Source organism: Oratosquilla oratoria, chromosome 12, assembly GCF_046742065.1.
Source record: "Oratosquilla oratoria isolate Oo_2021 chromosome 12, ASM4674206v1, whole genome shotgun sequence".
Lineage (NCBI taxonomy): Eukaryota > Metazoa > Arthropoda > Malacostraca > Stomatopoda > Squillidae > Oratosquilla > Oratosquilla oratoria.
The window spans coordinates 60,028,492-60,053,467 of NC_134788.1; the positions used below are offsets into that span (position 1 = coordinate 60,028,492).

Below are 24,976 nucleotides of genomic sequence, written 5' to 3' on the forward strand. Positions count from 1 at the left end.
GTAAACAAACCTTCTCAGCATTGCAGCTGCATCACGTTTTCTTCATAACTGTTACCTCATTTCGACTGTGATATAGGTAAGTTATGATTCTTTTTATGCTCTTTTCTATATATTTAGGTGTTGAAGATATAATTGAATATAAGCTGTGTTTGAATTATGATGTTTATTATAGATAACGAGCTGTTTGAATATTGGTCAACAATTTTGTTGAGCGGCACTCATATGGTAAAATTCATGGGTGGAGGTGCGACTCAACAGAATTGTTGAGTTTGACTGTTGGTCCACAATTTTGTTGAGCTACCCTATTATGGTAAGACATATGGGTCGAAGAGTGTTTCAGAAAAGTGTTCAGTCATGGATGACTGTCATTTATCTGTTATTCACAATATTTCTTATATCTTCCTCAGATTATACAATGGATCGGGTATTTTTCTATGGGACTAGACACAAGGATCTGCAGCCAGTGGTGCCACATAATCCAGAGTATTCTAATGATGGCCTGGATGATGATGATGATGTTGCTGATCCAGATTTTGATCCTCATAATGATACAATTGAGAGTGAAGACACAAATGATGACCATAATATGCCAGCCCATCAAGAAAGAAGTTCTCCTTCACAGCAGCCAGCCAAACCACGTGCCAAAAGACGTTAAGTAGATAGAGCAAATATTGTTGTAGTGGACCCTAGTCTTGAGCATCCTCATGAGCCTCTCTCATGAGAGTGACAGTGGAGGAAGAGGGATATTGATAACATATATCCAACAGAGACTGAATTCACCAAGCCTTATCAATACTTTTCCCAGTTCTTTACACATGAAATGGTTAGCCACATATCATACCATACAAACTTGTACTCAGTTCAGGTGTTGACTAACAGTATTCAAACAGATGACAATGAAATCCAAAAGTTTCTTGCAGTGTTATTTTACATGGGCATATGTAATTTACCAGCAGCCGATGATTACTGGAGTGTGCTTCTGCGTTACCCCTTAGTTGCTGATATCATGAGTTGTAAAAGATTCAAATGCCTGAAGCGATATGTACACTTCACAGATAACAATAATGCTCAGAACAATGAGGATAAATTTAGTAAGATTAGGCCACTTTTTGAAATGTTTTGTGAGCAATGCAAAAAAGTAGAAAGTAGCGCATTCCAAAGTGTAGATGAAGTAATGGTTCCTTATAAAGGTACACAAGCTGGAAAAGTGAGACAGTTTATGAAAAATAAACCACACAAATGGGGTTTCAAAATCTTTTGTAGGTCAAGCTCTTCTGGTATCATTCATGATCTGCTCTTGTACCAAGGTAACAACACTACCTTTTGTACTGAAGATTTGAATGAAAATGAGAAAATGCTATTGCTTGGGGAAAAAGTTATGTTAATGTTGAGCAGATCTATTAGTGACCCCAGGTCATCTGTTGTATTTTGTGACAACTTTTTCACCAGTTACAAGCTAGTCAAACAGCTAGAGTCTAAGATAGGTATCAAATCCCTTAGTGCAGTGAGAGAGAACAGAAATGGGGGTGCACGTCTGATGTCAGATAATGAACTGAACAAAAAGGGGAGAAGTCAGTATGATTTTAGTTCCTCAGAGAATGTGATTGCTGTTAAATGGCATGACAACAAATATGTAACACTGCTAAGTAATGCAGTAGGAGTTGAACCTGTAGGCTCTGTCAAAAGGTTTGACAATGAAAGTAAATCCAAAGTTGATATCCCTTGTCCCTCCATTGTCCTGGCTTACAACAAACATATGGGGGGGATTGGCCTCTCTGACATGCTAGTGGCTTTGTATAGGACACCACTCAGGTCACACAGGTGGTATCTTCCACTATTTGGCTCAAAATGTGATGTGTTTCATTGCCTAAAGAACAAGCAAATGTGCTTTGTTGAATATCATGAGTAGATTTCTATATATTTTCAACAATACAAATGATATGTATTTTTTGTAGAAAAAAGTTTTATTTAATCATGGAACTGTGATCTTTTTTCCTTTAATTTCTTAAAATATAAGGAAAATATATCATTATATCACAAAAATAGTTTTTTTTAATTTCTATATCCTAGTGTAGGTAAAAATCATAGTATTTGGAGAAGTTTCCGTAAATGGTCAGCTCAAAAAAATTGTGGAGCCTCTGAGCACAAGATTTTTACGGTAAATGGTTTACTCAACAAAATTGTTGAGCCCCACAGCATGATATCTATTAGGTACACAGAAAAATGTCTTCAGTAAAAGTTGTTATTTACATCTCAAACAAGAAGAAAAATACCTGAAAAAAAATTATTCACCCAAATTCTTCATGTGACCATTAAAGGGTTAAACTACCCCCACCCCCATCCCATCCTTCTGTCCTATCAACTACAAAAAACAAGGGGCATGGTAGGAGTGGTTTGTCGAGTTATGATTATTTACAATCTGTTCATGCCCATGGCAAATTTACTAGTAAATCACGAATACAACATAAAGCATTTTTTTAGGTTAGGTTATGGTGAATGACTGCTCCTGGAACCTTCCGATATAAAATACAAATATTTTGTGAAGCTATGGTTCTTTTTGTGACATTTCACTGCATGCATTTGAAGTATTCCACTCCTAAATAATGTATTATATTCCTGCAACCAGCTTCCATTGCAATGAAAAGCTGTCAAGAATCTATTACCCCTAGAAACGTATTCCCTAATTTGTGGCTTTGCATCATGCAATGGATGAGCGTTTTGACAAGACTTCATCCTGCCTACCAAATTGGAAGTTCCCATATTCGATCAGAACTAACATGAAACCAGGCAACATCAAGGGATGAACAGACAAGGAAAATAACCTCTACCACACAACACATGCACACGCTTGACGAGCGACCTTAATAACATTTATTACCTGCGTGTATGTTGTGCTTCTAAACTCTATGCCACTTCTGGATATCACAGATGTCCTAGGAATGTCAAAGATTTTTTTTTTCAGTATATACAAAGTAACTGCTCATACTATAATGCATCCATCTATATTCGATTCATACGAAGTGGGCTTGTGGAATACGCCAAGATGAATGTAAACACATATCACCCGTCGTCGTCAGAATGCAATAGATTAAGTGATTTTTCCAACAAACTCCCTTTTAGACATTATATATAATATTCCAGTCAACTTAACCATCGTGATGTCCTTATTTCTATTAAAACAAGAGTTTATGAGAGTGGATTTCCGAGCGGATAAGTGACAAAATACCATGCGATTGTTCAAATTGGGTCAAAAGCCTATAATATGACAGAATGTTAGGCTAGACCCTTATGAAGAGTTTCAGATATGGGGCCATCTCGAACTCTGCCCAATAAGAGACTGGCAATCATTATCCAATATGGCCCCGAGTAAAGAATATAAATTTGATCAATCTGGACATTACTTAATCATTACATGATTCAAGCGGTTTAATGCTTCTATGCTTATGAACTTATTATAGTAATGAAATATATCTAACAGAGTTGCTCATTAATAAGTTTATGTTAAATACAAAAATACAACATGTTATGGAATGTTTGTGGTGATTCTAGAATTATCGCCTTCTTATTTGGAATTACAGGGTGTATACACCAAGTATTCATGTTTTCTTTGCCTATTGGACAGTCGGGCTGATAATGAACAGTACCAGAAAGTGGAGTAGCCCCCTGGAGGTGACTTGCAGCCAGGAAAACTCAATGTTATTAGACAGCCTCTTGTAGACCCTACCAATGTGTTGCTATCCCCACTTTATTAAGTTAAGGGTGGTATATTTACTGGTCCGCAAATAAAGAAAATGTATCAATGTAACTTGAGAATGCAACGAGTTATGTCGAAGGAGAGTCGTGGCTTGCATTTCGAAATATAGTTAATGGCAGCTCGTAGCAAAAATTTTGGAAAGCTATAAGAACTTAGGATGTAGAATGTCATTAAAGGTACACTTTTTGCATTCATGTTTGGATTGTTTCGTGAAAACTTGGAAGGAGTGAGTGAAGAGCATGGTGAGAAGTTCCTTTAGGACATTGCTGCAATGGAGAAAAGATACCAAGGAAGCTGGGAGACTGCTATGATGGGAGACTATGGTTACTGGTGCGTAAAGATCAAGAAGTTCACAATTAGAAATCACGCTCATCAGTGCATTTCTACTAAGCTCTTCCTTGCCACATGCTTTTATACTTACATTTTCTAATTAGTTTTAAAAAGAAATACAAGGATGGAATATCAGCTACAATTTAAGACAATGTGAATATGCTAAATATAGTGTACTATCGTAGTTTGATATAATTTGTTTTGTATATAAAACATTAATTATATTTTGAAATCTCGATTATATGCAATTTTCAATTCTATTTCTAAAATCAGGAGAGAAAACAACCTTGGTAGCAATAAAAACATAAGAAACAGTGTTACCCAGTGTAATTGGTCTCAACAAGGCTTTGTATAGGTGAATTTTAATTTGCTATGACATTACATTGAATGAATCTCCTTAGTTTTGTCGCAATAACTTATGCCTTTTTTCTTCTCTCTCACTCTCTTTCTCACACACACACACACACACACACACACACACACACACACACACACACACACACACACACACACACACACACACCCGGTGGCTGATTACACACCCGGTGGCGGATTGGTAAGGCACTGGCCTCACAAGCCGGAGAACCGGGGTTCGATTCCCCGGCCGGGCGGAGACAAGTTGGGTTTGTCTCCTTTCACGTGTAGCCCCTGTTCACCTAGCAGCGAGTAGGTACGGGACGTTAGTCAAGGAGTTGTGACCTTGCATTCCCGGTGTGTGGAGTGTGAGTGGTCTCAGACCTACCCAGAGATCTGATAATAATGAGCTCTGAGCTCACTGCCGTAGGGTGGTGTCTGGCTGTCTCGAAAAGAGGCTGCAGCAGATCCGAGGTGAATACAGCCGGAGAACCGGGGTTCGATTCCCCGGCCGGGCGAAGATAAGTTGGGTTTGTCTCCTATCACGTGTAGCCCCTGTTCACCTAGCAGTGAGTAGGTACGGGATGTTAATCAAGGAGTTGTGACCTTGCTGTCCCGGTGTGTGGTGTGTGAGTGGTCTCAGACCTACCCAGAGATCGGCAAATAATGAGCTCTGAGCTCACTGCCGTAGGGTGGTGTTACGAATCTCGCTCACCTATCTGACTTGCAATAGATTAAGTATGTGAAATGAGTTCCCAAGACCCCATGTCTTTGGGATAACTCAAATAGAAATTGTAAAGTTGTCAGACTCGTAACACATAGTAAGAGTGAATGGGTGACTGAGTTCCCAATAGAAAACCCAATAGAAATTACAAGGTCGCCACTTGATTTTATTAAAATCAAGAAAATCAAGAAAAATGAAACGCACAGAATAACGTTTAACACTATTCATTAAAACTCAACAGGATTACATGAAGGATTACAATCACTAAACTTCAAGTGTGTAAATAAGTTTACATTCAAATGAGTAAATATATTTCAAAACAGAAGATTCCCGCTCGAAAACTTTTAACGGGGGTGAAAGAAGATTAATTAATTAATTAATACTTTACCAACGAAAAACACTGTCTAAGTCACTACTATAGACATTTCCTACTACTACATGGTGTGAAATTCTCACCCTAGCTGAGTTAATGACTCTTACGACTAATACAGGGGGAGTACAGAGGACTTACTTCAGCCGACGACCCCCTTCGAGGCACACCTTTACACTTTCCCCTCTACCCTCAAACTGATTCTGACACGCCCAAGTCGCCCTGGTTCTTCTTCAAAAAACCCTCTGATTGGCCCATAGGAATTGCGTCTATGGTGGTTGAACCTCATTGGTCAATTAACTAAAAACGTTCTCCTTCGTTCTAGGCTGAGTGTTAGAACAAATACTCCATTGAGTAGGTTTCCTTCCCACGCGTCCTCCTCAGTACTCGTCCTGTAATCTGACACTCCACGTAATCGCGGGGTGCCGTTATCCAAGCAATAAAACTATTCCCACCTTACATATATGGGAATATATGTGACACCTCCCTCTTTAAGGTTAAAAAAAAAAATCTTGAAAAGATTTTTTTTTTTTGTTTACTTGAGGGAGAATACACTTACAATCTTGACAGGCAATCAGCTATCACATTGTCTTTCCCTCGTACATGACGAACATCTAAATGATACTCCTGCAAAAACAAACTCCACCTGGTTAAGCGGAGGTTCTTATCTTTAAACTTGCTAAGATACTTCAAGGGATGGTGATCTGTGAAAACCGTTACCTGGGCACCAACAGGAATATACACCGCAAAATGCTTAAGTGCTAAGATGATCGACAGCAACTCCTTTTCAATGGTGCTGTACTTTAATTGAGCCATGTTTAATTTCTTGCTAAAATAACTCACGGGGTGGTCTACCTTATTTTTTGTCTGTAATAAAACTGATCCAACCCCCATGTTACTCGCATCACAATACAGATGAAATGGTTCGGAGAAATCTGGGGCTTGCAACACAGGGGCAGTACACAAAACACTCTTGGCTTGTACAAAAGCGGAGTTACACGTCTCAGTCCACTGGAACTTCGTTCCTTTCTTCAACAAATCAGTCAACGGGGCCACTAACGCGGAGAAATTATAAATGAACATCCTGTAGTAAGCTATAGTCCCTAGAAAGCAGCGGACCTCTCTTTTACTCTTAGGGGTGACTATGTTCAGAATGGCTTCTACTTTAGCGTGGGGTGGAGCAACCTCTCCTTGCCCTACGACATAACCAAGATAACGCACTTTAGCTTTAACAAAATCACACTTGGACAAGTTAAGCACTAAGTTGGCAGACACTAACTTGTCAAAGAATAAAACCAGGCGACTCAAATGTTCTTGCCAGGTATTACTATAGATGACAACGTCATCAAGATAGGTTACACAACCAGGAATGGTCTCTGTAAGATTATTCATCAACCTTTGGAAGGTGGCAGGGGCATTGGTCATTCCAAATGGCATTACATTACACTGGCAGGTCCTCCCAAGAGTTGTGAAGCACGAGATGGACTGGGCACGAGGGGTCATAGGCACCTGCCAATACCCCCGTAGCAGGTCTAGTTTACTTATGAAACGTGACCCACCTACTCTATCAATGCACTCTTCGATCCTAGGTAAGGGGTACGAATCTTTCTTGGTGACAGCATTCACACGTCGGAAATCGATACAAAACCTCTGAGTACCATCAGATTTCGGCACTAGTATCGCGGGGGAGCTCCACTCACTTTGTGCTGGTTGAATCAAGTTGTGGGCCAGCATATAGTCGATCTCCTTCTGAATGATAGCTGCTCGTTGTGGGTTCACACGATACGGGGCTTGCTTGATGGGCTTTGCATCTCCCACGTCCACGTCGTGCAGCGTCAGGTCGGTCCTCCCAGGGGCATCCCGAAAAATTCCTTGGTATCGGCTCAGCAACTCCAGTAGGTCCTCTCGCCGCTCAGCCGGGAGATGACCCAGTTTGTCCACCACTTGGGGCCACACCTCTGCATTCGTCTTCCACGTCATCTCGAGGGTGGGGGAGATGGAGTCCTCGTCTTCTTCAGGCACGATAGAGACAGTACACACACTTCTGCCCGGTCCACCCACATCATTTTTGTCCCTCTCCTGGTAGTCTTTCAGCATGTTGAGGTGACACAATTGTTCCTTCCGTCTCCTATCAGGTGTAGCTACCACGTAATTCAGTTCCCCCACTCGCTTCACCACTACATACGGACCGCTAAACTTGGCCCTTAAGGGGTTACCTTGGAAGGGCAGTAGCACGAGCACCTTATCCCCTTGTTTAAACTCTCGCACTCTCGCCTTCCTGTCATAGTTTTGTTTCATTCGCTCTTGAGCACTCTGTAAGGTTTCTCTAGCCCTCTGCCAACAGGAGGCCAACCTACTCCTCATATCCTCCACCGACTTTATCACTTTCGGAGCACCCAGTGGCTCCAAGAGACACTCTTTCAGGACTCTAAGGGGTCCTCTGACACAGTGCCCAAACACCATATCGAAGGGTGAGATGCCCATCGATTCGTTAGGTACTTCGCGCACCGCAAACAACAGATACGGTAGTGCTTGATCCCACCCTGTATCATTATCTAGGCACCATTTCTTCAGCATAGTCTTTAAGGTCTGATGATACCTTTCAAGTGCACCCTGGCTTTGGGGATGGTACGCACTCGAAGTGACTTTAACAATACCCAGGGCTCCCAAACCCTGCATAACCTCTTTGGACAGAAATACAGACCCTTGGTCTGTCTGTAACTCCCTAGGTAATCCCCATCTTGTAAAGAATTTGATGAGTTCCTGGAAGACTACTTTAGCATGTACCCGACGTAGTGGTACGGCCTCGGGATACCTTGAAAAGGTATCCATTAACGTTAAGATATACTCATTACCATTTTTTGTTTTTGGTAACGGTCCTACTATATCTGCAATTACCTTAGCAAAGGGTTCCTCTCCCACGGGGATTGGTTTTAAAGGGGCTACGGCCACAGACTGGTTAGGTTTGCCCACTACTTGGCAGGTGTGGCAACTGCGACAGTACTGTGTTACATCCTTTCTGATTCCGGGCCAATAGAAATGTTGCCAGATGCGGTCTAGGGTCTTTCGTACACCCATATGTCCTGCGAAAGGACTATCATGCCCCATCTGCATAACCTCTTCCTTGTAGACCTTCGGCAACATTATTTGTCGCCTTTCAGACCATACTGCGTCATCAGTAGGACAGGTACTATCCACCCACTTGCGGAATAGTACTCCCGACTCCAAATAGTATTCCTCTGACAACTCGCTACCACTCTCCACTCTTTCATACAAATCCCTCAAATCGGGATCAACTCTCTGTAAGTCACTGAGACTCTTTTCTCCTTTCTTCTCACCCATTCTGCGTGAGTCAATTAGACTCCTTTCTTCTACTTTCTCCTCTCCCTTTCTGTGTGAGTCACTTAGACTCCATTTCTCTCCTTTCTGCTCTCCCTTTCTGTGTGAGTCACTTAGACTCCTTTCTCTCCTGTCTTCTCTCCCTTTTTGTATGAGTCGCTTAGACTCCATTTCTCTACTTTCTCCTCTCCCTTTCTGTGTGAGTCACTTAGACTCCATTTCTCTCCTTTCTGCTCTCCCTTTCTGTGTGAGTCACTTAGACTCCTTTCTTCTACTTTCTCCTCTCCCTTTCTGTGTGAGTCACTTAGACTCCATTTCTCTCCTTTCTGCTCTCCCTTTCTGTGTGAGTCACTTAAACTCCATTCCTCTCCTTTCTTCTCTCCCATAAACAGACGAGTCAGGTCATACACTTCCGACTCGCCGTCTCGTTCCTCTCGGAACAGGAACCTCAAGTCGGCTTCTGCCTCGACTTGGGTACTTTCATTAGGGATTTTTCCCTCGGGCTTGAAACTGTCCTTACAGGTAGGATTTCCACCATCTTCCCCTCTCAAGACCTTTATTGGCCTCATTTGGTCCTCAGACCCTTCTCGCTGGGCAGCCATGGCCCTTGTGACCGCGCAAACCGGCAGTAATCCCAGATGCTCTCTCTCGAATTGTTCAGTTTCTTCCGAAACAATTGGAATATCTGACACTATGGGTGTGGGGGACATCTTTCCACCCACTAAGTCATTTCCTAGAATGACTTCAACTCCTTCCACTGGCAACTGATCTGCTAGGCCTATCTTTGCCTGTCCCTCATATAGAGGCGATTCCATATCTACCTCTACCAGTGGCACCTTTGTTAGGCCTCCTAGGGAGCCTATAACTACTCTCCCTTTTACTATAGGTTTTTCTACTAAACTGCTCAGCATTACTGATTGGAGGGCTCCTGAGTCCCTCAGTATCGTCACCTTTTTCTTCTTTTCTCCCTTTATGGTGATTGTTCCTTGAAACAGGAACGGTTCATAACCTCTCAAGTGAGGTTTCATCTCATCCTTCTCCATGCCGTCTGTGGCAACCTTTCTCCTGAGGGCCACTACTTTGGTGGTCTCCTCCTCGTCCTCCCCCTCTCGGACTTTACTTTCTATGTGGGTGTCCCATCTATTTAATAATACTATGGGTTTAACCCTCTCTATCCCCTTTCTCCTGTGCCAACAATCCCTCATCAGGTGGCCTACCCTTCCACAATAGCTACATGAAATTATCTGTGATGACTTTCTATAGTCACCTTTCTTGACCTCTAGGGATTTTGTAGGTCCACCTGAGGAGGTTGATTGTGGGATCCTCGGCTGTTCCTCTCTCCCCCTTGGAGTAACTGAGAATTTCCCTGCAGTAGGTTTAAGTATTTCATATTTATCTGCTAATACTGCAGCCTCCTCCAACTTCGAGACTTCTTTCTCCTGAAGATACAATGACACCTCTTTAGGGATGGATCTCAGATACTCTTCCATTAACATTAACTCAGCTAGTTTCCTATAATCTCCATTTATGTTACGGGATCTTACCCATTGGTCCCATAACATTCTTTTCTCTCTACTAAATTCAACGTGTGAGATATTAGATTGCTTCCTCAGATTCCTAAATTTTACCCTATAAACTTCAGGCACTAATTCACAGGCTCGTAGGATGGCTGCTTTGATTTCATCGTAATCCTTTGTTTGTGAATCCTCTAAAGCACCATAAACTCTTAGCGGCTTGCCTCTGAGGCTTGTTCGCAACAATGCAGGCCAATACTGCTTCGGCCACTGATAATCTTCCGCTATCCCTTCAAACGTTCTAAAGTAAGTATCCACCTGTGATTCATCAAATTCAGGAAGCAATTTAGCGTTATGTACTACATCAAAGTTGAGCCTTCTATTCACGAATTGAGATTCTGATAGCACTCGTCTACTTTCTTGTAAGTTAACTTGAAGTCTAAGGTTTTCATTGTCTACTCTAGCCTTTTCAGTTTCCATCTTAACTCTCTCAGTTTCTTCCCTTTTTACTTCAGCTTCTATCTTAGCTATCTCTAACTTCAACCGTAATTCGCCTAATCGAGACTCAGTGTTTTGAGATTCACCCTTCTCCATTTCCTCTTCCACTTCCTCCTCTTCCTCACATTCTGAAGTGACAAACTCTCTATCTGTCCTTCCTTCATCTCTCATTGCTCCACTTTCATCTCGATTATGCACTATTTCTACAACAATTCTTGTTAATTCAGTTTTATTTGCCTCATGTGCGTGCTCAACCCCTAGACTTTGTGCTATGAACCTCAAGTCGTTAGCAGTGAGGCTCTGTATCTCCTTTTTAGTAGGTTGTTTGTGTACAAACTCCAATACCTCCTCTGTACTTGTCAACTTCATTTTCTCACACTATTGATCCTATTTAATACTAAATATTTTCGTTGGTAATTCTTTCACTTTACCGTTAAAATCCTGGCAAGGTCGCCAATTTATATGTTACGAATCTCGCTCACCTATCTGACTTGCAATAGATTAAGTATGTGAAATGAGTTCCCAAGACCCCATGTCTTTGGGATAACTCAAATAGAAATTGTAAAGTTGTCAGACTCGTAACACATAGTAAGAGTGAATGGGTGACTGAGTTCCCAAGACCCCATGTCTTTGGGAAAACTCCAATAGAAATTACAAGGTCGCCACTTGATTTTATTAAAATCAAGAAAATCAAGAAAAATGAAACGCACAGAATAACGTTTAACACTATTCATTAAAACTCAACAGGATTACATGAAGGATTACAATCACTAAACTTCAAGTGTGTAAATAAGTTTACATTCAAATGAGTAAATATATTTCAAAACAGAAGATTCCCGCTCGAAAACTTTTAACGGGGGTGAAAGAAGATTAATTAATTAATTAATACTTTACCAACGAAAAACACTGTCTAAGTCACTACTATAGACATTTCCTACTACTACATGGTGTGAAATTCTCACCCTAGCTGAGTTAATGACTCTTACGACTAATACAGGGGGAGTACAGAGGACTTACTTCAGCCGACGACCCCCTTCGAGGCACACCTTTACACTTTCCCCTCTACCCTCAAACTGATTCTGACACGCCCAAGTCGCCCTGGTTCTTCTTCAAAAAACCCTCTGATTGGCCCATAGGAATTGCGTCTATGGTGGTTGAACCTCATTGGTCAATTAACTAAAAACGTTCTCCTTCGTTCTAGGCTGAGTGTTAGAACAAATACTCCATTGAGTAGGTTTCCTTCCCACGCGTCCTCCTCAGTACTCGTCCTGTAATCTGACACTCCACGTAATCGCGGGGTGCCGTTATCCAAGCAATAAAACTATTCCCACCTTACATATATGGGAATATATGTGACAGGTGGTGTCTGGCTGTCTCGAACAGAGGCCGCAGCAGATCCGAGGTGAATACACACACACACACACACACAGATTTGATAGCTATTTACAGAATCATGAAAGGCATAGAAATTATTGATAGAGAGAATCTGATAAAATGTGATGACAGAAATATAAGAGGACACGGAAAGAAAATCAAGAAAGACAGCTATAGAAGAGATGTGAAAAAGAACAGCTTTCCTCACAGAGTAATAGACAGTTGGAACAAGTTAGATGAGAAAGTGGTGTGTACAAAAACAATACATGAATTTGAAAATAGTTTAGACAAAATGAGATATGAAGACGGGACACCACGAGCATAGCTCCCCTTTCCGTAAAATACAAATAGGTAAATACTAGGTAAATACACACACATACACACAAGGTGGCGCGGTTGGTTGAGTCCCAAACTGTCACTATGGCGGTCCGGGTTCGACTCCTGCCCAGGGCAGAAAATAATTTCAGTATCGCTGCGCTTCGAGTCGTTACTCCAACTCTCGTGGGCGGGGAATTGGGTGTGTGTGTGCGTGTAAGGTCACAGCATTGCCCATAGATCGGTCATACAAGCCCTGAACTCTCTTCTGGGGGGGGGAAATAGCTGTCGGTCACGAGTCCAACATGTGATCCAAAGGCCATGGTGAACACACACACACACTGTCTCGACAGAGACTGCAGCAGATCCGAGGTGAATACACACACACTGGGTAAGAGACTAGTAGATTAGGAAGAGGCCCGTGGCCTGAAAGTTGAAAAGGAAATAGAGGGACGACGCTCCTTGTGTATTCATTGAGAGTAGCTAAGCTAACTTTTTTCTTTCTTGTTTAGTTCCAATTCAGTTTAGTTTACTTACTATGTTGGTCTGATGCAATGTATACTGGTTGTGGCTGTAACGTCTGGGTTCTTGGTAGACTGTGTGGCCACCATGCAAGCATGGGACTGTACTCTTTCCTCTTGTCGTTCGCTTCCTTTTGGATGCTCTGGGGTAGTGCGGTCTTCAAGTAATTTGTCCCAGGTTTGATCCCACATACGGTGGTGTGTGATGTAGAGAGGTTGTGTGTTGATTGATTCTTTTGTGGATTTCTTCGATTGTTTCGTGAAATGGTGGGGTTTGACCACTGGCAAGACTGAGGAACTCATTTTGAAAGGTCTGTAGTTTCTGTAGTGAGGTTTTCGATAGAGTGTTGAGAGGGACGTATGGGTATTCTATTATTGATCTCACAAAGTTTTTGCATAGGTGTACTTTAACTTTCTTTGACATTGCTTTGAATCTCCTTAGTTTTACCGCGATAGCTTTTTCCTGTTCTAACTTGTCGTTTACATGGGTCAATATGCACCGCTGGGCTACTTTGAGTCACAGTAGTTAGCCAGATTTGGAGTATTCGATGGTCACATCTACTGTTAGATCACCGTGATCTGGCTTTTAGCTCTTTCTACTTGCTTCTCCATCATTTTGGTCAATTTCCCATAGATGAATTGTTATGTCGTTCCAATACATTATGTAGTTGTTGTTTGCCGTGTGTGTGTGTGTGTACTTACCTAGCTATATTTTACGGGAAGGGGAGCTATGCTTGTGGTGTCCCGCCATCATATCTCATTTTATCTAAACTGTTTTTAAATTCATGTATTGTTGTTGCACACATCACTTCTTCGTCCAACTTGTTCCAGATGTCTATTACTCTGTGGGGAAAGCTGTTCTTTTTCAGGTCCCTTCTATAGCTGTCTTTCTTGATTTTCTTTTCGTGCCCTCTTGTGTTATGCATGAACGGCCGAGTATTGGCATGAATAAAGTACCCAGAGTGCTAGGGTATAAAAATATATACTTATGTTTCTATATCTAATAAGTACTTCTGTATACATAGGCTTGGATACATAAAGGGAGCCCTATCAATATAAAACAGTGAATAACGTTCAGTACAGGTTAAATAGTTCACGTCCACTGGCTCCACAGGTTCTTATCACTATAGTGTCTCTGGTCCAACTCCGTTGGCGGGAACTATGCCGTGACGTCATGGCGTCACCGTGGCAAAGGTAATAGATGCTATATACAACAACATCCTAGACTAAATTGTCCTAGCTAGGTCATCTATTATACATAGTCCCTATGCTCCGTTACGCACGGGAAAAAGTGTCTCCTATCCTGACATGTGATTACAAATGAATGTGTGTCGTATGCCTATGGGTGTCTATCATGATCGCACCATGCGCGCGGGACTATCAAATACCCAGACAAAGACACAAGTGCCACATCTTGTATTCCTTCTATTCCATTTTATTAGATCCTTTCTATCAATAGTTTTTATGCCTTTCATGATTCTATAGTTATCAAGTCCCCTCTGTCTCTTTGTTCTAATGTCTGTAGTTCAAGTTTTGTTAATCTCTCTTCATATGATAGTTCCGAGTGTGTTGGTGCTAGTTTTGTAATTGCTCTTTGTAATTGTGTGTGTGTGTGTGTGTGCCCACAACTCGTATAGATCAAGAACCGGGTCAGAGTGACCCTAGTTCAGGTTTTTTGTTTTGTTATCATTTGTCTGTTTTGATTTTCATTTATTATTAGTTATATGTCAATTCATTATTATCTACTATTTACCTGTTTGTTTATTATCTAATTATACCTGTGCATTTATGTATTCTATTTATTTCCATTATTATAGTTTTCATTTATCAAATGATTATTATTATGATTTTTTCACATCCGACCTAGATATGGACCAAAAGGTCTCCTGTCGGCATGCTCCGCCTTTGTAATCCTCTGTAAAACATCCCAACCGACCACCACGTATCGAGAACCCCAACAGTACCAACAATGGTCTTTTAGAGCTCCCATCATTAGAAGCAATTATAGCCAATATACAAGGCCTTAAAGGAAAATAAAGAAGTGAATAAATACATATATTAATTAAAAACAATAGATTAGAATTAAAGGTAATAACCACAATAATAATAATAACCCAACTAAAGTGTATTTCCAGAAAAAGCTCACCACTGAGGAAGCTTCAACGTACATTACCCTGACAGACTTGCTTAAAGATAAGTGTTACACGCAGAAAAATCCTTTAGCAATTACAGAATGAGAATCAGACAAGAAACAATGGTCTCAAACTGTCCGGAAATAGATTCAATTTGGAAGTAGGTAGAAACAACTTTGCCTACCGTGTAGTTAATGAATGGAATAAACTTCCTGCACAGGTAGTGCAATGTAGTTCAGTTCGTAGCTTTAAGAATCATTTAGATAAATACCTAAGATGCTGTAATGATTATAATTTATCTTATATTATTTGTTTTTGTTTTGTTATCATTTGTCTTTTTGATTTTCATTTATTATTAGTTATATGTCAATTTATTATTATTTACTATTTACCTGTTTATTATGTAACTATACCTATGCATTTATTTATGTATTTTATTTGTTATTTACATTATCATAGTTTTTATTTATTGTTTTATTATTGATATGATTTTTTTTTCACATCCGACCTAGATATGGATCAAAAGGTCTCCTGTCGGCATGCTCCGCCTTTGTAATCCTTTGTAAATAGCCAGTTTATAGAGAGTGGACAAAAACATAAGTCATGATGGCGTCGTGATATATTTCAGAAATGATCAGACCATGAAGAACAAGCACAATCAAATATACTACAGAAATTCTTCCTGGTACAAGCAATAACAAAGTTCAGCAAACAAATTAGATTTCTTCTTCGTCAACGATGAACAATTCATCATATATCTTATATCACTCTTGGAAAGACTTAATTGAAATGTGAGACTTGTGTCTCATAGGATAAATTAAACACTGCTGAATATATTACCGAAGATATATTTACGGTAATACAAATTACAAATAACTATGGCATATACTCCAAACGACTTTATACAATGCTAAGGTAAACAGAACTGTATCCGTCATGACATACAGATATCTATATCCATCAGTTGCACAATTTTCTAATATCTTCGGCGTTTTTCGTAAGTGCAAAAACATTCGTGCACTTAATGGAACACTTGATAATTTTTAATTAAGAATTAGCAAATATGCCATTACGCAACGGGCCAAAGGTCACTCAAATAACTTCACAACTGAGAGTAAACCAATTAAGATTTACAACTGGCAGTATGCATGTAATAACCCATCAACCAAACTGAACTGCTTGATAACAGTGGGTGAGTACTTGATAGCTGAATGTAGAATCATACAGGAAAGTTATATCGCTCAGGTCACACTGGAAAGGCCTCTCACCAGCGTAGGCCATCACGCAATACACGAGATCATCTTTCCGTGAGGAAATGTGAGTCATTACGTGACGTTTGAAATATGTCCTCCGTGTGAAAGCTGAAAAGGCTTCTTTCCTGTATGGATCGCCACATGACATCTAAGTTTACTTGTTTCTGAGAAAGCTGCACCACACAGGTCACACTTGAAAGGCTTCTCTCACACTGTGGGTCACCACGTGTCGTTTGAGACTACCCTTTTGTGAGAAAGCTGCATCGCAGAGGTCACACTTGAAAGGCTTCTCTCCAGTGTGGGTCACTACGTGTCGTTTGAGATGACTCTTTTGTGAGAAAGCTGCATCACACAGGTCGCACTTGAACGGCTTATCTCCAGTGTGGGTCATCATGTGATATTTAAGAACACTCTTTGCTGAGAATGCTGCATCACACAGGTCACACTTGAAGGGCTTCTCTCCTGCGTGGGTCATCACATGATATTTAAGAACACTCTTTGCTGAGAAAGCTGTATCACACAGGTCACACTTGAACGGCTTATCTCCAGTGTGGGTCCTTATGTGATTTTCAAGAACATCCTTTCTTGAGAAAGCTGCATCACACAGGTCACACTTGATGGGCTTCTCTCCTGTGTGGGTCAACATGTGTCGTTTGAGATAATTCTTTCGTGAGAAAGCCGCATCACACTGGTCACACTTGAAGGGCTTCTCTCCAGTGTGGATCATCACGTGTCGTTTGAGATCACCCTTTCCTGAGAAAGCTGCATCACACAGGTCACACTGGAAAGGCTTCTCTCCAGTGTGGGTCAACACATGTCGTTTGAGACTACAAATTTGTGAGAAAGCTGCATCGCAGAGGTCACACTTGAAAGGCTTCTCTCCAGTGTGGGTCAACACGTGTTGTTTGAGATGACCCTTTCCTGTGAAAGCTGCATCACACAGGTCACACTTGAAAGGCTTCTCTCCAGTGTGGGTCATCATGTGGTACTTGAGATCACTCTTTTGTGTGTAAGTTGCATCACATAGATCACACTGGAAAGGCTTCTCTCCAGTGTGGGTCATCATGTGTCGTTTGAGACTAGTCTTTCCTGAGAAAGCTGCATCACACAGGTCACACTGGAAAGGCTTCTCTCCAGTGTGGGTCATCATGTGATTTTTTATATGACTCTTTCCTGAGAAAGCTGCATCACACAGGTCACATTGAAAAGGTTTCTCTCCAGTGTGGGTCATCATGTGGCACTTGAGATGACTCTTTCGTGTGAAAGTTGCATCACACAGATCACACTGGAAAGGCTTCTCTCCAGTGTGGGTCACCACGTGTTGTTTAAGACTACTCTTTGTCGAGAAAACTGCATCACACAGGTCACATTGAAAAGGTTTCTCTCTAGTGTGGGTCATCATGTGGTACTTGAGATGACTCTTTCGTGTGAAAGTTGCATCACACAGATCACACTGGAAAGGCTTCTCTCCAGTGTGGGTCACCACGTGTCGTTTAAGACTACTCTTTGTCGAGAAAACTGCATCACACAGGTCACATTGAAAAGGTTTCTCTCTAGTGTGGGTCATCATGTGGCACTTGAGATGACTCTTTCGTGTGAAAGTTGCATCACACAGATCACACTGGAAAGGCTTCTCTCCAGTGTGGGTCACCACGTGTCGTTTAAGACTACTCTTTGTCGAGAAAACTGCATCACACAGGTCACATTGAAAAGGTTTCTCTCTAGTGTGGGTCATCGTGTGATATTTAAGATGACTCATGAGATAGGTGTGCCACGGATGACACAAGATTATATTTATATGACGAATATAGGGAATCTTCGGATATCTTTTCCCAGGAATTGTTGATAGCTACTCTCATCCTGAAAGTAAATATGTAATAAGTTTGACAACTAAGTTTTTGAGAGAATGTAATAGGAGTGACACCAAGGAATACAAGTAGAGTGGGGCATTAACCAAAATGAAATCAGGGAAGGGAATAACCATTTCGTATCAAAAAGGTTAAATGAAGAAGAAAGAAATGGAAGGTTGAACAAATGCTAGATAATATGGGGTAGTCAAAATTATTCAGGAAACGATAAAGCGAAAGACTGAACAAATAATGCAAAGAGATAGAGCCCACAAGAAAAAGAAATCAATGTATGATACAGGATACAACACCACAGCTGGAAACAAGAAATATTTGCAAAATCTTTTGCAGAGGACCACTACACACACACATCAATCAAGGATTTCAAAAACCAACGTTGGAGAGATTCATGAGATTCTGATATTCATTTTTACAATAAATCACTTGTTTTCAATTTTTCAAAGAAACCCCCACCCTCTCCGTGATAAGTAAATTACTTACAGGTTAGGTTAGATTCCCCCCTCACTTTCATCAGATACAGAGACAAGGTGCACAGTGGGAGTAGCCCCATAGCAATCTTGTAAATCAACACAATATTTCATTTTCAAGGTTATGGTGAATGGTACTATTTTTTAAACATTACGATATTAAGATTACTTGCTAATATTTTTGGAGTATCATGAAAATATACAAATACATTAACCAAAGTGCAACAAATTAAGATAACAAACAATTCATACCAAAGAAGATTAAAAAGAAAAGAATGAGAAAAAAATGGACCATTGAACAAATGTAAAAAATACGAAGAACCACAGAAACTGGATAAAGGAGTGAAAAGGTAATGAAAATTGATAGATAAGAAGTCACAAGAGTGGGTGAATAGATATTACAGAAAGAATAAGGGGGAAATTGGAGTATGATGGACACAATAACACAGATAACTGGACTTATTATTTTTTTTTCAGAGGTCAACCACCCGATAATCGAAGATGCCAGGAATGAATATGTCATTCTTGTAAATCCTTTATTGGTTTCCATTTGTCAGGGAACACCTCCGATCCCGCCCCTACACATACACCAATCACGGATGTCATAAATCAACATTTGCGAGATTTATGATAATCTAATACTGTATTGGTTTCTACAGCACATTACTTGTTTTCCATTTTGGAGGGAAACAAGTGAAATTTCACACTAATACCACCAGAATCCTATAAATAGAAATATAAAATATTGATTTATGACATCTTTGAGTGAGAAGTATGATTTCTGATCAATATATCCTAACCTGCCCTTACCTACAACTACGTTGGGTTAGTTTCACCCCTCACTTCCATCAATTACTATAACAAGGCCCACAAAGGAATCAGCTTGTTGATATATAGTTCAGTGAAAACAACCACTTCAAATGAATCATGTGTGATCTGTATAGATATTTGTACTGTGTAGCAATTCTACTTGTAAATCAACATGGAGTTGCTAACCATAAACCTATCCTAGCATAACCTAACCAAACCTAATGTAACGTAACCTAACCAAACCTAAGCTAACCTAACCTAACCAAACTTAACCTAACCTAACGTAATGTAACCAAACGTAACATAAGTTAATATAACGTATCGTAGCCTAACCTAGCATAATGTAACGATACGTTAGTTTATGGTTAGCAACTCCTGCGCGGGTGGAGCGGCCTTCGCTAAATGTTAGGTTACATTATGTTAGTTTACGTTGGGTTAGGTTACGCTAGGTTAGGTTACGTTATGTTAAGTTAAGTTTGGTCAGGTTAGCTTAGGTTTGGTTAGGTTACGTTATGTTAGGTCACAATAGGTTTGGTTAGGATAGGTTAGGTTATGTTAGGATAGGTTAGTTTACGGTTAGCAACTCCTGCACGTGTGGAGTGGCCTTCGCTAAATGTAGCTGATATAGTGATAAATATTTCGAATCGTTGGTAGCTTGGTAAACAAAGATGGGTACTGCTCGCGTTAGCCGACCACACTCCGGACCTCAAAGGTGATTTTTTTTTCTTAGATGTTTTTTAAGTGTTCCTGTTCATTTCATACTTGTTTTGCAATGTGCATTACTCGATCTATTAGTGCTCCTCACCCAAAAACCCCGATTTCCCACAGGTCCCCCCAGATCGTTGGGGAGATGTAAGCATAAGTGCATAACTTCAATAATTCATTACTTGAAAAGTACGCTTTTGCGACGGAAATGATGTACACCATTGTTCATATCACAACATTTCTCACCAGAAACACATAAGCCACATACCAAAATCGTTGGTTAGGTGAAACTATAAATTGTCCCTAATCCCTCACCTACCAAAAAAAAAAAAAAAAAAAAAAAAAAAAAAAAAAAAAAAAAAAAAAAAAAAAAAAAAAAAATGCATGGTAGGTGCGATTTGTTGAGTTACGATTATTTACAACATATTCATGTCAGTACATCATGACAACAATATGAAGCATTTTTTTCTGGGGGGGGAGGGGTAGGTTATGGTGAATCACTGCTCCTGGAACCTTCCGATATAAATTACAAATATTGAGTGAAGCTATGGTTCTTTCTGTGACATTTCACGGCATGCATTTGAAGTATTCCACTCCCAAATAATGTATGATACTCCTACAATCCGCATCCATCGCAATGAAAAGAAGTTGCCAAGAATATATTACCCCAAGAAACGTATCCCCGAATTTGTTGCTTAGTATCTATGGTCGTTGCATGCGAGAATGTAAACAATAGATGAGTTTCGACAAGAGTTCATTCTGACTACCAAATTGGAAGTGCCCATATTCGACCAGAACTAACATGAAACCTAACTGCAACATCAAGTGATGAACAGACAAGGAAAATAACCTCCACCATACAATAAATGCATGACATGTTCACGATTGTTGAGCACTTATTACCTGCGTGCATGTTGTGCTTCTAAATTCTATGCCACTTCTGGATATCAAAGATGTCCTAGGAATCTCAAAGATTCTTTTTAGTATATACTAAGTAACTGCTCATACCTTAAAGCATATATTTGTATTCAATTGATACGAAATGACTTGTCTCTGGTCCCCTTAACCCCCTACGTATGTTGTCTGTGTAACTTGGCGTAGGATAACAATAATGAGGACCACAATGGAAATAAGCGTACATGTTTTTTGTGTTATCCTCGGCAATTTGGTAATTATTATTTCGAACCACGTGTTCTTGTTTTGTTTTTTTTTGCACTTCATGTATATTGATTCTTTGCCAAATAAATTTACTTACTTATAACTTGTAGAAGACGAAGTGGCGGCTCGCCAAGATGAATGTAAACAAATAACATAGGAGTACATCGCCTAGCATGTAACGTCACAATTTTTACTTAGTTTTCTTAGTAGAATTCAGAGGGTCTTCCTCATAGCTGTAGTGGTCCACCGCTACTTCCAGTCCGGGAATCTCTTTTTTGTAGGTTGATCTGGTCTGGAATGGAATTTGAGGCTGCTCTGCAATGAGCTGTGTATCCAGGTACGGGAGGCTCGTCTGCCAGTGACTTCAGATATTTATCTAGGTGTTGTTTAAAGTTTGTGACTGGGCAGTTTTTTCTCTCTCTTATATGTTTTGGTAGGCTATTGAAGATTCTGGGACCATTATATGTGAAGCTGGAGGCCAATAGGATCCTGATTCTGTATGGGGCAGATGTAGGCAGTGTTTTCTTTTCACACATGCAACCATTTCTGCTGTTGTGTATTTCTAGTAGAGACAATGTAGTAGGGTCAGGTACCTGTTTCTCCATTATTTTCCACATACATATGGCCCTGTATCTCTTCTTCTTTGTTGAGAGTATAGGCCTATTTTTTTCAGGCGGTTCCAATAATTGAGGCCCTGCATGCCTTTGATTTGCCTTGCGAAATGCCTTTGGACAGACTTTAGTTCCTGTATTTCTGCCCTTTTGTGTGGTGACCAGGGTTGGCTACAATAGTCGAGTACTGGTTGTATAAGTGCCTTCCAGAGTGCTAACATTAGCTGTTCATCTCTTGATTTGAAGGTCCTAAGTACCCATCCAGCCATTTGTCTGGCTTTACTAGTAATTTTGAAGATGTGGTTTCTGTAGGTGGCCTCTTCATTGAGGTGAATTCCAAGGCACTTTACAACCGGACTCGAGGATATATTTGTGCCTCCTCTGGTATGGATTGTGGTGGAACTTTTTAGGTCAGAATTTGGGCCACATCTTAGTATTTCAAACTTCTCCATATTGAAATGCATGTTGTTAAGTTCAGCCCATTCTGAGATTTTGTCCAGGTTGTCTTGCAATGGGTAAAGTAATTTTTCTAGCCCACCCATTCCCTTTCATAAATTGTCGATTCCAACATGGTAATGTTCATATTTCTATTAAAATAAGGGTATATAAGAGTGGATTTCCGAGCGGATAAGTGACAAAATACCATGTGATTGTTCAAATTGGGTTAAAAACATGAGATATGACAGAATGATGTTAGACGAGAGTCCCAATCTTATGAAGAGTTTCAGATAAGGGACCATCTCGAATTCTGCCCATTAAGAGACTGGCAGTCTTTTTTCCAACATGGCCGGCATGGCTGGACATTATCTTCAGCATTACATGTTTCAACTGGTTTAATGCTTGTACGCTTATAAACTGTTTACTGTAGCAGTGAAAGGTATCTAACAGAGTTGCTCATTACTAAGTTAATGTTAAAAATATAAAAATATAGCATTTTATGGGATATTTGTGGTGAAATTAAAATTATCGCCTTCTTACTTGAATTACAGGGTGTATACACCAAGTATTCATGTTTTCTTTGCCTATGGGACAGTCGGGCTGATAATGAACACTACTAGAAATAGGAGTTGCCCCCTCGAGATGGCTTGCAGCCAGGAAACTCGATGTTATTAGACAGCCTCTTGTAGACCTTACCAAAGTGTTGATATACCTACTTCATATAAAGCTTGGTTTGGTCAGTTTGTAAAAGCATTAGTTCATGGTAGAAGAGCATTTCAAGAGATTCGTCTACTCTTTCCAAAACTATCAGAGTTCAAAGTTTAGTGTGGTATATTTACTAGTCCGCAAGTAAGGAGAATGTTGAAGTCAATACACCTTTGAAATTGCAATGAGTACTGTCGAAAGAGAGTCGTGGCATGCATTTCGAGGTAGAGCTCGTGGATTCCCTGGAACAATAAGGAGGGCTGCGGCCTGAAAGTTGGAAAGGAAATACAGTGTGTATGGGAAAGAGAGGGACGACACTCCTTGTGTATTTGTTAGGAGTAGTTAAGCTAGCTAGGATAGTTTCTTTTTCCTTGTTTAGTTTGATTTCAGTTTACTTAACTACTAGGTTGGTCTGATGCAGTGTATACTGGTTGTGGCGGTAATGTCTGGGTTCTTGGTACTCTCTGGCCACCATGCATGGGGCTGTACTCTTTCTTGTCGTTCGCTTCCTTCCGGATGCTCTGGGGGTAGTGGGGTCTTCAAATATTTATCCTAGGTTTGATCCCACATACGGTGGTGTGTGGTGTTGAGAGGTTGTGTGTTGCTTATTTTGTGGATTTCTTCAATTGTTTCGTAAAACGGTGGGGTTTAGCCACTGGCAAAGCTGAGGGCGGCACAGACAAAAACCAAGTAAACAAAAACCCAACAGACAAAAACCCAGTGCTCCAAACGGACAAAAACCCAGCAGAGGCAGGACAAAACCCTAGCAGACAAAAATCCAGTGCTCCAAACGGACAAAGCACCAGCAGAAGTAGGACAATACCCCAGCATTACAAAACCCCAGCAGATTTAGATTGACACAACTTTGGTGCTATATGGTATTTTTCAACTGAGTTTAATACCAGTAAAAAGTAACTTAGCAGTGTCTCTTGTTGTTAGTTTGGGGTGAATTCATACCCACCATAGTGACACTCTAATGAGGTGTGAGTACCAGGGTAACATTCATTTTGGTTTATTTTATTTATTTTTTATTTTTGCTCACCCACAAATATGCTTAACATTACTGGGGTTTTAAAATTCCTGCCCTGCTGTGGTTAAGTATCCAAACTGAGGCAGGTGTCGATTCGCTCAACAAATGACAGCTGAGGCACTGCGCACCTAACAGTCAACATTTGAATAGTGTCCTCTCAGAGGTGTTACCCTGAGATGTGTGAATGATATGGCTATATCAACTCTTATGCCGGATGGGCTAACCAGTAATCCAACAGTCCAAGAAAAAGCATGGAGGTGATACAGAACAACAAAGGCGGTCTGAAGATTTGTTCTGAAGGCTATGTCTACACAAAGAAGACCAAGTCAAAAAGCACTATCCGGTGGGAATGTTCACAGCGAGCAGCATATTCATGTAAAGGTGCAATCAGTACAAACCTCACTATGGACTCAACTTTGAACTTCAGAGAGCATAATCATGAACCGAATCCTAATGCTGCTTGAGTTGCAAAACTACGGTCGCAGATCAAATCAGATGCGAAAATGAAAAAGGGGAAGGGAGTCCAAGTGTATGCTGAAGCTATGCTTGGAGCAACAGATGAAGTCCGTACCATGGTTGGGAAACCAGAATCAATTAAGCGGGATATAAGACGCCAAAGGCAAGGAGTCAGACCTGTGGAACCTCCCTCACTAAAGGAACTAATCCTAGAGGGAAGTTGGACAACAACTGGTGGAGATAACTCAAA

At 40.5% G+C, this 24,976-nt stretch overlaps 3 protein-coding genes across 3 annotated transcripts in view; all 3 read right to left on the reverse strand.

Annotated features, from left to right (window-relative positions):
- The window catches only part of LOC143030433 (uncharacterized), a 9,171-nt gene extending 6,152 nt beyond the window's left edge, over positions 1-3,019 (reverse strand). The window contains exon 1 of the mRNA XM_076193580.1: positions 2,879-3,019. The gene's annotated coding sequence lies outside the window, so the exon portion shown is untranslated. The remainder of the gene's footprint in view (positions 1-2,878) is intronic.
- The window catches only part of LOC143031856 (uncharacterized), a 66,874-nt gene that overhangs the window by 31,447 nt on the left and 10,451 nt on the right, over positions 1-24,976 (reverse strand). The gene's annotated exons all lie outside the window — the stretch shown is intronic.
- Positions 1,969-8,874, reverse strand: LOC143030434 (uncharacterized). Its single transcript, XM_076193581.1, has 2 exons — positions 6,253-8,874; positions 1,969-2,004 (listed from the first exon to the last, which is right to left on the reverse strand). Exons 1-2 carry the CDS (start codon positions 8,872-8,874, stop codon positions 1,969-1,971), a joined length of 2,658 nt encoding a protein of 885 aa, XP_076049696.1.